The sequence below is a fragment of the Rhinopithecus roxellana genome, chromosome 1 (assembly GCF_007565055.1).
Source record: "Rhinopithecus roxellana isolate Shanxi Qingling chromosome 1, ASM756505v1, whole genome shotgun sequence".
NCBI lineage: Eukaryota > Metazoa > Chordata > Mammalia > Primates > Cercopithecidae > Rhinopithecus > Rhinopithecus roxellana.
In genome coordinates this window covers 196,117,335-196,131,966 of record NC_044549.1, presented here as the reverse complement: position 1 = coordinate 196,131,966, position 14,632 = coordinate 196,117,335, and the positions used below count along the sequence as shown (strand labels likewise).

The 14,632-nt window shown below is 44.5% G+C and overlaps 1 protein-coding gene across 6 annotated transcripts in view; it reads right to left on the bottom strand.

The window, feature by feature from the left end:
* NKTR (natural killer cell triggering receptor) overlaps positions 1-4,660 on the bottom strand; it is a 51,619-nt gene extending 46,959 nt beyond the window's left edge. For 3 of the 6 annotated variants that reach the window (XM_010374317.2, XM_030935423.1, XM_010374319.2), the window contains exons 1-2: positions 4,335-4,466; positions 4,060-4,140 (exon numbers count right to left, since the gene is read on the bottom strand). In XM_010374317.2, the coding sequence (XP_010372619.1) occupies positions 4,060-4,117 (58 nt within the window). In that variant the 5' untranslated portion in view covers positions 4,118-4,140; positions 4,335-4,466. The other 3 variants (XM_030935414.1, XM_030935420.1, XM_010374320.2) reach the window with 3 other exon arrangements.
* Positions 4,661-14,632: the final 9,972 nt, after the last annotated feature.

Genomic DNA, 14,632 nt, shown 5'->3' with positions numbered 1-14,632 from the left:
ATCAAAATCCGGTTCTTTGAAAATGCAAAATGAATAAACCTCTAGTCAGACGGACAAAGGAAAAAGACAAAAGGCAAAATTATCAATATCAGGAATGAAAAGAGACATCACTACAGACTCCATAGATATTAAGAGGCTGTGGCAAACAACTCTAAGGACATAAACTTGATAACTTAGATAAAATGCACCAATTTCTTATTAATAAAAACCGCAGGCTGGGTGTGGTGGCTCACACTTGTAATTCTAGCACTTTGGGAGGCCAAGGCGGGCAGATCACCTGAGGTCAGGGGTTTGAGACCAGCCTGGCCAACATGGCAAAACCCCATCTCTACTAAAAAATACAAAAATTTGCCAGGTGTGATGGCAGGTGCCTATAATCTCAGCTACTCAGAAGGCTGAGGCAGCAGAATCATTTGAACTCGGGAGGCGGAGGTTGCAGTGAGCCAAGATTGCGTCACTGCACTCCAGCCTAGGTGACAGAGTGAGACCCCGTCTCAAAAACAAACAAACACAAACAAACACATTTTAAAAACCCCACAAACTACCAACACTTAAGAATAGACCAAAAAAAAAAAAAAAGATGTAAATATTCTTACATCTGTTAAATCAAAATCTTAAATGACTAAACAAAATTATAAGGAACAATCCTGGAATCATTTCAAAAACCATCTTAATAGATTCAGAGAAAAACTCATACACAATTTAAAGACTTTTAGAATACATACCTGCATTTACTCAGTGGCTTTATAATTCAATAGTTAACTTATTTGCTATAAAATGTGCACATTTCTATGGATAGTAATTGAAAAGACAATGTGCTGTATTCAACTGAATTTTTATCAATACTTCTTCATCTCTCATTAATGTGGACAGTGTGGCCATTTTTAAAGTGATCTTTCCTTATCAAAGTAAATCAAAGATACTGTTTTGTATTTATATCAAGTGAATTATTAACTATACAAGTAGTCAAGAGTATTACTTGAGTAAATACATACTGACACATGTATTAATGGTTAAATCCTATAAAACAGGATACGATACTTCATACAAGTGAAGTGATCCTCAAAAGTTGTGTAAAATCGGCTGGGTGCAGTAGTTCATGCCTGTAATACCGGCACTTCGGGAGGCCGAGGTGGGCAGATCACTTGAGGTCAGGAGTTAGGACCAGCCTGACCAACATGGTGAAACCCCATTTCTACTAAAAATACAAAAATTAGCTGGGGGTGGTGGCACATGCTGTAATCCCAGCTACTGGGGAGGCTGCGGCAGGAGAACTGCTTGAACCTGGGAGGTGGAGGTTGCACTGAGCCAAGATGGCGCCCCTGCACTCCAGCCTGGGTGAAAAAGTGAGACTTCGTCTCAAAAAAGAAAAAAAAAAAAAAAGTTGTGTAAAACCCACTATTTAGTTAATATACTCAACAAGTGCTAGTATTTTATGAGACTGAACCATATGAAATTGCCAATTATTAAATGATTAAACCTAGAACAATGTAAGCACTGCATTCCCTGTTTTATATGATTCAGCATTCTTAAGAGTGCTAATCACATCTACCCATCTATCACAATTAATTACCTTGGATGTTGAGGACTGAGGTTCGCTGAACATTTGTCAAACATTTTCTGGAGATTTTTCACAACACAGGTTATGTGCAAATTTAGGACCTCAACATTTACTAGGAAAGGAGTACTTAACATAACTACAGAAATTTTTACTTGTACTTTTCTTAAGCTTTTTAAATTTCTTTTTTTGAATTTTTTCTTAGAAACAGGATCTTGCTCTGTTGACCAAGCTGGAGTGCAGTGGTGCAATCATAGTTCATGGCAGCCTTAAATTCCTGAGCTCAAGCCATCCTTCCACCTCACACTTCCAAGTACAGGTGAGCACCACCATGCTTGGCTAACTAAAAAAAATTATTTTTGTAGAGACAAGGTCTTGCTATATTGCCCAGGCTGGTCTCAAACTCCTGGCTTCAAGCAATCCTCCTGCCTGAGCCTCCCCAAGTACTGGGATTACTGGTATGAGCGCCACCGTACTTTTATCTTTCAGCAATCTACTATTTTTCTTCTCTTTTTTTTTTTTTTGAGACAGGGTCTCGCTCCATCACCCAGGCTGACATGCAGTAGTGGTATAATCTCTACTCACTGCAACCTCCGCTTACCAAGCTCAAGCAATCCTCCAGCCTCAGCCTCCCAAGTAGCAGGGACTACAGGCAAAAACTAAGAGAGCCACCACGCCCAGCTAATTTTTGTATTTTTTGTAGAGATGGGGTTCACCATGTTGGCCAGGCTGATCTCGAACTCCTGAGCTCAAAATGATCCACCCGCGTCTGCCTCCCAAAGTGTTGGGATTATAGGCGTGAGTCACCAAGCCTCGCCTATTTTTAATTCTTAACAAAAAATAACCCTGTTATCTGAAGCATGGATTCACTACAGAATAAAGATTAAAGTCCATCAAGGCTTTCTAGTAACTCTTACTTAAAAACAAAGATCAATCAAGGCTAAAAACACTAAAAAGAGAGAGAGAAGGCAACCAAATTTCTAGGATTATCTCATTCCTTTGCTCAAAACCCTTTAATATCTTCCTACCTCACTGAGTCAGTCCTACAGGCCATTTCCTACTATTCTCTTCCCTCTTCTACTCCAGCCACACTGGGCACCTTGCTGTCCCTCAAACATGCAAGTACAGTCCTCTATTGTTTAATAACCAGGACGGATTCTGAGAAATGTGTAATTAGGCAATTTCATCATTGTGTGAACATCATGGAATGTACTTAAACACACCTAGATAGTACGGCCTACTACACACCTAAGCTATATATGGTCTATTTGATCCTAGGCTACAAACCTGTACAGGATGTTACTCCACTGAATACCGTAGGCAACTTTAACACAATGAAGTATTTGTGTATGTAAACATAGGTAAACATTAAAAAGTTACACAAAAAAAGGTATTCTATATAAGACCACTGTTAAGAGAGAGAAATGTCATTTGGCGCCTGACTGTATACTACTTCTCACCTCAGGGCTGTGCTGTTTCCCTCTACCACGAATGCTCTTCTTAAACATGGCTCACTTCATCTCTTTCTGATACCTGCTTAAATGTCATCTTCTCAAAATGGCCTTGTCTGACCAACTTATTAAAATAGTATCCCAACTACAAGTCACTGTTTTTTTCCTAGTTGTCTGTCTTCCCCCCAATAGAATATAAACCATAAAAGGAAGAGTGGCCTTTATTTTATGCGCTGCTCTATCTCCAGACCCTAGAACAGTAGCAGGCTCTCATAAGAATATGCAGAACCAGATGTTGCACAGACAGTATATATATATATGCCTCCAATTAAAACTTCTGTCATAGATAACAAAAAAACCTAAGAAAACAGTTTGAAACCCTGCACGCTCTGCTACTTAGAATGAAGTAACTATGCTTTAGAAGGAAATGTTTCATTTTCAAAAAAACACACTTTAACAAATGGCTGGATTCCCAAAAGACAAAACAGTAACGCTAAGTGCATGCACGCTGCAATTCTGCTGATACAGAACGCTCTGGTTTATCACAAAAGACGTTCATTAAGCCATATTCCCAGGAACCACGAAATTCTAGCTAAAGATTCTTAAGGAAAAATAGAGGTAGCGTTAACATTAAAGTAGTGATGTATCGTGATTAGGAAACACACATTTCCTACTAGTCGAAACTTCATAGCACCAAGCAAGATAACCGGAAATCGGATCAGGAGTGTCTGCCCCACGGAGACACTGGGAGAGAAAAAGTCTCTCAAAGAACTGCACCTCATTTTCTTGGCGCCAGGCTGGCTACGAGGACTCAGTCCGGAGATGCAGGGGGCGGTGTGGGGTTTGGGAGGAAGAGGCCAGGACTGCGAGTTTGGGGTGTGCCCAGGCCACCTTCCTCTCCCACTGATTTTCTCTCAAGAGAAAATGTAAAGTTGACTGCGCCTCCTACCCGCTCCCAAAAAGGACGGGGGGAGGGTCGCTGAGGGTAGACCCCTCCCCTTCGCCAAGGCAGGCCTCGGCCCCAGCAGCGCTCCCCAGTCTCCAGCTCACCGGGCTCCCGGTTGATCTCGATGTCGAAGTGGCACTGCGGCCGGTCCTGCGCCCCCATCGCGACCGAGGTGGCGTCAAGAGCTGGGAGAGAGGGGGAGGAAAGCGGTCAGGGCAGGGGCGAGGGCGGGGGCGAAGGCGGGGCTGAGACGAAGTCCGCGCCACGGTGCCTCACACCGGCCCGTCGCAACAGCGCAGGAAGCCAAGACTGAGGCCCCCTCCCGCCCCAGGCCTCGCGGCTCCCACGCAGCGCGTACGCATGCGGGCGAGCTCTTCACCTGGCTGGCCTCCAGCCTGAGCGGGTCCCAGTGAGCAGAGGAGAAAGCGCTACCACTGCAGCCAGACCCCAAAGCCGCTAACGGAACGCCACCTCCTCCCCCGGGCCCGGCCTCCCAATGCCACGCTAAATCCCGCGAGAGTCGGGACAAATACCGCGAGAGTACAGTCTAGATGGGGGTGGTCAACCGAAGGTGGTGGCAGCGGGGGCGCACGCACGGGGGCGTGTCTGGGGAGCTCTCGAGGAGCCTCCAGCCAAAGCTCCTATACCTGCGCGCTCCCTGTTGGCCCCCGGCTTTGAAGTGAGTCGCCCAATGTGAAAGCCGTGGATGCGCCTGCGCCCTCCGTCTCGTCCGGCTGTGAGCGTCTGCGGTATTTTCGGATACCGCGAGACTTCCCTGTTTCTGAGCGCTGTGAAGGAGTTGAGTGAAGTGAGACTTTGAGTTTTCGTTAGCCAAGACGTCGTGTCACTCTGTGTTCTTGTTGGCCGGGGGTGGTTATGTCCGTGTCCTACTGTTAGGTCTTTTAGGCTGAGGAATGTGTTCCTTCCCGCTTTGGCACCAGCGTCACTGGCACCGTTTCTGTTCTGTGCTTACTGGCCAGTCTGCATCTTTTCTGAAGTTTCAGTTCCAGTCTTCTGCGCGTTTTTAAATCTGGTTCTTCGTGTTTAACAGCTGTGGATACAAATGTTTTGTTAGATAGATATATGTATGTTCTGAATAAAAATCTTTTGTTACATAAATGATTGCGAAGTCTTTCTCCCAATCTGGGCCTGTCGTTTCATTGTTTTGAGTATGTTTTTGGCAAAGAAGTTTTTAATTCTGGTGAAGTCAATTGGTCAGTTTTATGTTTTATGGTTTGTGCTTTTTCTGTGTTAGGAAATCTCTGCCTACCTCAAGTTCGTGAAGATATTCTGTGTTCTCATATATGTTTTACATAGTCTTTTACGTGTAAGTCTATGATCTAATAGCATTAATTTTTGCTTATGTTGTCAAGTGTCATATTTTCCTATCGGGATATACAGTCGTTCCATTACCATTTGTTAAAAAGACTTATACATTGAATTACCTTAGCCTTGTGACCATATATGTGTGGGTCTATTTCTGGATTTTTGTTCCAATGATCTGTGTATCAGTACTACACTATCGTTTTTTAACTATAAAATATACATTACATTAAAGTTGGCATTTTAACCATTTTTAAGTGTACAGTTCACTGGCATTAATTGTATTTCACACGGTTGTGCAACCCTCAGTACCGACCATCCATCCACAGAACATTTTCCATCTTGCAAAACTGAAATTCTGTATCCATTAAACAGTAACTCCCCATTTCCCTCTTTTCCCAAGTTCCTGGCAGCCACCCTTCTACTTTCTCTCTGTAAATTTGTCTACTCTAGTATTTGCCTACTCATACTTGAGTAGAATCATACAATATTTGTTCTTTTAGGCTGGGCGCGGTGGCTCACTCCTGTAATCCCTGCACTCTGGGAGGCCGAGGCGAGTGGATCACCTGAGGTGAGGAGTTTGAGACCAGCCTGGCCAACATGATGAAACCCCATCTCTACTAAAAATACAAAAAATTAGCAGGACGTGGTGGCGGGCACCTGTAATCCCAGCTACTCAGGAGGCTGAGGCAGGAGAATTGCTTGAACCCGGAAGGCGGAGATTGCAGTGAGCCGGGATCGCGCCACTGCACTCCAGCCTGGGCAACAAGAGCAAAACTCTGTCTCAAAAAAAAAAAAAAATTCGTTATTTTGTAACTGGGTGATTTCACTTAGCATGTCTTCCATTTCATCCATGTTGTAGCATGTCAGAACTTCCTTTTTTGAGGCTGAATAATATTCCATTGTATGTATATATCATATTTTGTCTATCCATTCATGTGTCAGTGGATATTTAGATTGCTTCTACCTTTTGGCTATTGTAAATAGTGCTATTATGGGCGTGGGTGTACAAATACCTGTTTGAAACTTGCTTTCAATTATTTTTTGTATATGCCCAGAAATGGAATCACTGGATCATAAACTAATTCAATTTAAGATTTGTCCAGGAATTACCATACTATTTTCCATAGCTGCAGTATTTTACATTTCCATCAGCAATGCACAAAGGTTCCAATTTTTCCACATCGTCACCAACACTTGTTATTTTTTGGTTTTCTTTATTGCCATCCTAATGGATGTGAAGTGGCACACTTTTAATTACTGTAGTTTCATAGTAAGTTTGGAAATTGGGTTCACTTAGATTGGGTGTCCAATCTTTTGGTTTACCTGGGCCACATTGGAAGAATTGTCTTCAGCCATACATAAAATACACTAACACTAATGATAGCCAATGAGCTTAAAATCGCAACAAAATCTCATAATATTTTTTGAAAATTTATGAATTTGTGTTGGGGTGCACCCAAAGTTATCCTGGGCCACATGTGGCCCATGGACGGCGGGCTGGACAAGATTGACTTAGATCATTTCCGATCTGTTTCTGCACCTATGTCACTTTTTTTTTTTTTTGAGACAAAGTCTCGCTCAGTCACCCAGGTTGGAGTGCAGTGGCGCGATCTTGGCTCACTGCAACCTCAACCTCCTGAGATCAAGCAATTCCCCTGCCTCAGCCTGGAGGGTAGCTGGGACTACAGGCACGCGCCACCACGCCTAGATAATTTTTTTGTATTTTTAGCAGAGACAGGGTTTCACTATGTTGGCCAGGCTGGTCTCGATCTCCTGACCTTGTGGTCTGCCCGCGTTGGCCTCCCAAAGTGCTGGGATTACAGGGGTGAGTCACCGTGCCCCGCCACCTATGTCACCTTTTTAAAGTGCAGTCAAACCTTTGGTACTTCACACCATCACAGAAGTGCTGTGGTTTGTTAGAGCTTGCCCATCCTACCTCCCTGAGAGGCCAGTTTGTCTATTAGAGGAGCAGTCTCTAGGCTGAATTAAGAAGCTAGCGGTCTTGAATCTGATTTGCTGACAGTTAAGATTTGAACAGTATGAAATGTACATGCCTTTCTGGAGATGAAATAGTTTGATAAAGCTAACTTTCATACATGGATTCATGAAAGGAAAGGATGGAGAGCACTGCCCAGCTTTGTAATGACTGTGTTCAGGACAGCAGCCTTCAATGTAAATAGGTTTTAGAGCTCAGGAATGAGACATTTAATTTGGGGTGTACTTAAAGAACTTTAATCCTGGAATTCGTTCTTATCTTGACATTCCAATAATTCTCATCTTTCTGCCACTGGTTATGTGACCTGAGACAAATCACTTTGGTCTCTCAGAAGTTTACTTTCTTCACCTCTAAAATAAATGAGATAAAATATCTCCTTTCTAAGGTCCTGCCTCTCTCAAAGATTATTTTATTCTGTCCTATGATTTGAAATTGTATTTTAGATGATTCAAAGATAAAGTATGCAATTTGGTCTGTGCTTAAGGTGAAGAAACTACTGGGACAAGGCAGGCCTAGGGCTAGTATCAACCAAAGGGACTGACACCTCCCCCATCTCTTCCAAGAGTGGTAGAAAGTTGGTATCCAAAGAGTTTACAAACTCAGACTTAATTTGTCTATGATTTACCATGAAAGAGAACGAGTGGTAGTACGAATTTTCAGGTAATGATTCTGGGTGTTTAGCCTTTTAGAGTGTGATAACGCCAGCAATTGGAACTCCAGGGGCTAGGACTCTGGAAAACAATCAAGAATGTTAGTGGGGAAAGAGACAAAATAACTTCCTAGAAAATAGAAATGATCAAAATTGACTCAAAAGAAATAGAAGTCCTGCATAAACCAATAATCACTGAAGACATTGAATTAGTAATCCCAAATCTCCAGACAACTGTGGAAGACATTTTGAGACAAATGGGAAATTTGATTATGGTCTAGATGTTAGATGAGACCAAAGAAGTATATTTAATTTTGTTAGATGTGATAATGAAATTTTGATTATGTAAGAATATGTGGTGTGGTGGTTCTCACCAGTAATGCCAGCAATTTGGGAGGCCAAAGCAGAGGATCACTTGAGCCCAGGAGTTAGAGACCAGCAACATAGTGAGACCCTGTCCCTGCAAAAAATTTAAACACTAGCTGGGCATGGTGGCACACACCTTTAGTCTCAACTTCTCAGGAGGCTGAGATGAGAGAATTGCTTGAGCCAGGAGTTGAAGCCTTCATTGAGCTGTAATTGTACCACTGCACACCAGCCTGGACGACAGATTTAGACCCTATCTCTAAAATGTAAAAATAAAAAAGAGAAATGTCTTTGTTCTCTTGTCCTTGTTTTTTTTTTTTTTTTTGGAGATGGAGTCTCGCTGTGTCACCAGGCTGGAGTGCAAGGGCACGATCTCAGCACACTGCAACCTCCGCCTCCTGGGTTAAAGCGATTCCCCTGCCTCAGCCTCCAAAGTAGCTGGGACTACAGGCGTGCACCACCATGCCGGGCTAATTTTTTGTATTTTAGTAGAGACAAGGTTTCACCATGTTGGCCAGGATGGTCTTGATCTCCTGACCTCGTGATCCGCCCGCCTTGGCCTCCCAAAGTTCTGGGATTACGGGTGTGAGCCACCGCACCCAGCCATCCTTGGTTTTTCAGAGATGCATACTGATGTATATAGGAATGAAAACACATGACATCTGGGATTTGCTTGCAAATACTTTCCCCCTCCCCCAGAGGGCCATCTTGCCCACGAATGATCAAAGGTTAGTTTTGGCACCACATGAGTAAATAAGCTATTTAGATAAATTCCTTTACATTCCTTTGTACCTACTCTAAGTTATTTACTCAAGGTAAGGATTAGGCTACCTTCAGCCAGATCTATTACTGCAGCTTATGCAAATTCCCCTGGCCTTCCAAGAAGGTTTGGGTCTATTTGTTATAACTATCTTTAATTTTTTTCCCACCAGCCTGACTGAACTCTGACAATGAGAGAACTTGGATCTCATCAAATTCATATGATAAAACCACTGCAACAAACACTTCTTGTCAAATAGGGTCCTTACTCATTTAATAGTGACCCTATTTGTTTGCTGATTTCATCCCTTAAATTCTGCTTTGAATCCTTGACTCTTACTCTTTTTCTGGAAATCACCTTTGCCAAGCAGACTGGGTTTGGGTAAACATTTTTCAAATGCCGTGATGCTGATGAAAGCCATATTGGCTGGGCCAGTCCGTCTGAGATTAGTGCCCTTATAAAAGAGACCCAGGGGCTAAGCCTGGCAGTTCACGCCTTTAACCCCAGCACTTTGGGAGGCCAAGGACCAAGGATAACTTGAAGCCAGGAGTTCGAGACCAGCCTGGGCAGCAAAGTGAGACCTCATCTCTACAAAAAATTAAAAAATTAGCCAGGTGTGGTGGCACACACCTGTAGTCCCAGCTACTTGGGAGGCTAAGAGGGGAGGATCACTTCAGCCCAGGAGTTTGAGATTACAGTGAGCTGGGATCGCACCACTGTGCTCCAGCCTGGGCGACCGAAGGAGGCTTTGTCTCAAAAACAACAAATAAATGAGACACCCAGAAGAAGCCCCTCACCCCATCTGCCCCATGGGGTTACAATGAAAAGATGGCTGTCTGTGAACCAGGAAATGGGCTTTCAAGGACACCAAATTTGCTGGGGCCCTGATTGTGGACTTCCCAACCTTCACAGCTATAAGAAATAAAGTTCTGTTGTTTATAAGCCACCCAGCTTACAGTATTTTATTACAGCGTGCAAAGGGACTAAGACAGGAAGCGATCCTAAGAAACTACATTCAGAGAGTGAGGAGGTGAAAAAAAGGATGATAACCAATGCAGGTGTGCTATTAACCAGCTACCACAGTTGCTGATTGGAACGTAATCCTGCTGGGGAACTCTGGGAACACATACAGAAGAAACATGTCAGGATTATCGCACCTGAGGATATCTCTTGAGAGTCCCTGGTTGAGAGATGCTCCCGGGGGTGATAATCATTAGGTTCTTCTGGCCTGCTACACCTGGGCAAAGCAGACTTCCAGTTTTAGGAAAATATCCTCAGGAATACGGATGCAATATGGACAGTTGGGATTCAGCTGGAGCACAGTTAGAGGAATAAAGTTCAGTTAAGTTAAAGTTCAATAGGCCGGGCGCGGTGGCTCAAGCCTGTAATCCCAGCACTTTGGGAGGCCGAGACGGGTGGATCACGAGGTCAGGAGATCGAGACCATCCTGGCTAACACGGTGAAACCCTGTCTCTACTAAAAAATACAAAAAACTAGCCGGGCGAGGTGGCGGGCGCCTGTAGTCTCAGCTACTCGGGAGGCTGAGGCAGGAGAATGGCGTAAACCCGGGAGGCGGAGCTTGCAGTGAGCTGAGATCCGGCCACTGCACTCCAGCCTGGGCGACAGAGCGAGACTCCGTCTCAAAAAAAAAAAAAAAAAAAAAAGTTAAAGTTCAATAAATGAAAGTGAAATGCTGATAGCTTCTGCCACAACTGGCAAGTCATTTTGTTGTTTGCAAACAAGGGAGTGCTTAGGAATGGAGAAACGCAGATGTTTTCTGACCTACGGGAAGCACTTGATAATTTCCATGTGGAATTCCTGCAGCCTCCATGTCTGGATGATTGTTCAGGCATTTCTGGGCTTGCATGGTGCCCTGTCTGTGCCAGGGTGTGAGTCTTTTTTTATCTTGCCAGTCTTAGGAGCTCCCTTATAGTAGGGCCCAGTGCCCTCCCTCCTTAATTTCCTCACAGTAGAGCCAAGCTCAGGGCCTGGTCAAATGAGGATTCACGTTATAATTGAATCGATGACCACATAGGTGAATATTACTCTATAAATGGACTCGAGAGAAAAAAAAAACCAGTTGTAATGAAGGATATTTGCTTAGCTCTTGCCTCTGCCTGCATGGCTAGTTCCCTTGATGGTCATGTGTCAGGTTCCTTGTTGTTCATGTCTCAGCCGCAGTGTTACCTCCTCAGGTCATGCCTTATTCTATAAAGTAGTCACACAAACACTCCTCAACATGTCATCCTGTTACAATTCTCTTTAAAGCACCTCTAATTTTTTTTTTTTTTTTTTTGAGATAGAGCCTCGCTCTGTCGCCCAGGCTGGAGTGCAATGGTGCGATCTCAGCTCACTGCAAGCTCCGGTCCCAGGTTCACGCCATTCTCCTGCCTCAGCTTCCCAAGTACCTGGGACTACAGGTGCACGCTGCCACGCCTGGCTAATTTTTTGTATTTTTAGTAGAAACCGGGTTTCACCATTTTAGCCAGGATGGTCTCAATCTCCTGACCTCGTGATCTGCCTGCCTCGGCCTCCCAAAGTGCTGGGATTACAGACATGAGCCACTGCACCTGGCCAGCACTTCTATTTAAAAAAAAAATCTATATCTATCTATCTATCTATCTATATATTTATAGGCTAGGTGTGGTGGCTTAAGCCTATAATTGCAGCACTTTGGGAGGCCAAGGCAGGTGGATCACTTGAGGTCAGGAGTTCAAGACCAGCCTGGCCAATATGGTGAAACCTCGTCTCTACTAAAAATACGAAAATTAGCCAGGTGTGGAGGAGCATATCTGTAGTCCCCACTACTTGGGAGGCTGAGGTGGGAGAATTGCTTGAACCCGGGAGGCAGAGGTTGCAGTGAGCCAAGATCATGCCACTGCACTCCAGCCTGGGCGACAGTGAGACCCAGTCTCGGGAAAATAAAATAATTAATTAATTAATTAATTTTTGGACATAGGCTCTCACTCTGTTTCTCAGGCTGGAGTGTAGTGGTGCAATCATAGCTCACTGCAGCCTTGAACTCCTGCCTCAGCCTCTTAACTAGGTGGGACTGCCGGTCCCTACCACCACACTAGGCTAATTCTTTTTAAAATTTTTTTTGTAGAGATAGAGTCTCTCTATGTTGCCCAGGCTGGTCTCAAACTCCTAGGTCAAGCAATCCACCCACCACAGCCTCCCAAAGTGGTGGAATTACAGGCATGAGCCACTGTGTTCAGCTCTGCAAAGCACTTATTACTACGTGAAGCTGTCCTTATTTATACTTCATTGTCTGCCTCCCTCCCAGCAAGAATAAAGGTTCCATGAGAGCAGGGGCATTGTCTGGCTTCCTCACCATGGTGTTCTTTTTACATAGTAGTCAATCAATAAATATTTGTCGAATTACCTAAACACAACAGAAATGAAAACCACCTCCCCTTGGATTTAAGAAGGAAGGAGAAAGTCCTAGTGACTCAACAGAACATCCAGATTCCAGTAGGATCTGTGGGACTTTCACTGGGAATACAGATGACAGATTAACAAACTTCGTAAAATTGCTTTATTCAAATGGAATAGATTCAAAACATTATATGTATAAGAGAATAATGATAAAATGAAGACAGTATGTACCCAGCGTAAGCAATATACCTGGCCAACCAGGCACGGTGGTTAACACCTGTAATTGCAGCACTTTGAGAGACCAAGGCGCATGGATCACCTGAGGTCAGGAGTTCAACACCAGCCTGGCAACCCCGTCTCTACAAAAACACAAAAATTAGCCAGGTGTGGTGGCACGTAGCCGTAGTCCCAGCTACTCAGGAGGCTGAGACAGGAGAATCGCTTGAAACTGGGAGGTGGAGGTTGCAGTGAGTCGAGATCACGCCACTGCACTCTAGCCTGGGAGACACAGCGAAGCTCCTTCTCAAAAAAAAAAAAAAAAAAAAAAAAAGAAGGAAAAGAAAAAGAAAAAAGAAATATACTCAGATCACCTTCAGTAACAGAGGTGTATTGCAAAGGTTTAGGGGCACATGAGATAGCACTGATCAATTCCTCTCTAGCCTTATCATTACCAGGAGTCCCGAGAGGTCAAACTGAGATGTCAAGAGGCCTCATGAGGAAGTGGAAAAATCGCTTAACATTTTGTGGAAAACAACTTGATCTCAAATTATCTGATCTCTTTGTTTTAGCTGTCATATCCTCACCTCATGAGAGTGATAACGGCAGAAGTCACCACTCTTGCAACTCCTAAGAGGTAAGCTTGGAAACCCAAGAGAACAGGCTGAGACCCTGTGTGGGCTGTTGGGAGATCAGTTGGACCCCACAGGTTAGAGATGGGCTCAGATAGGCTGAGTAGAGGCTCAACTCTTGAAGCAGGAGGTCCTCTGAGAAGGGAAAGTGGTTAACTGAATCTGGTCACAGACTCTATTCAAGTTTGGTTTGGTTGAGTTTTTGTTTTTAAATCAACTTTCACAGTGCTGTTGATTCCTGGGTCCTTCAAGAGGGATGGCAAATGCTTGTGTTTCAGGCTGCCTCTGAAGCAAATAGCTGGAGATGGGCTGGAGTCCAGATAGCTTGCTGGCCTGCATCAGCTTCACCAAGGTGTCTCCCCAGGGAGGGGCCCTCTGGAGTGAAGGGCAGGCTGTGGCTAAAGCAGCTTGGCTGTTCTCAGAGGCTTCTGATTTACCCTGATTCAGTCCTCTGCCTGCAGACTAAAACATCATTACAAAAGACAAAGGGAGGGAAACATAGCAGGTCACAAACCCCCTTTCCACTGGAGGAGAGCTGGGCTTTGTCTTCAAGGCTGCTTCCCCTCCCACGCAGGAAGCTGCTCTTAACTGCCAGACCCCACTGGCTTGCTCAGAGCCCAGCAGAGGAGCCTCTGGTGCTAACACAGACCGCCCCACCTTCCCGCCCTGCCCTGCCTGCCTCTGATATGTGCTGCAGCCAACAGAGAAGGTTCCTGCAAGGTCACATCACCTTGTGCTGGCAGCAGCCAACCTTGGGGGCCTGCTTTGCACCTTTTCACTTTCTTATCTTCTCTGACATCTAGGAACCCACATGGCCACAAATGCTGCTTGTTAGTACAGGGGAGCTAGCTCCCCTGCAGGCAACTCCCAACCAGTGTCTCTCAGGTAGACAGTTTTAGAACATTCTAAATGCTTCTCAGAGGATCCCACAGAACTGAGCCCCTATTGCTTACTGGAGTGACCTCAGTAACACTCTTTTAGTGGCTTTTCCTCCCCGTCTTAATCTCCCTACTGCCTTACTCATGCTTCCTGAAATCATCTCCCAAATAAAACTACCTGCTCCCAAGGCCTTGTCTCAGGCTCTGCTTTAGGGAAAACCCAAACTGAAACATCAGCCCCTGCTCACTTTATAGCCAGTGCTAGTCTGATGGCCTCGTCCCAGTGTCTATGTGTGCCAGGCTCTAGGTAAACAACTCAAGCTGCCTCATAAAGGGGACAGCTCCTATTCAACTCCAGCTGATGGCTACCCTGTGGATCTGCAAGTCCAGCATTACTAGAAATCCAGACTTTAATGGGAAATCCTCTTTTTTAAAAAAAATTATTATTTTTCTAGAGATGGAGTGTCCCTGGGTTG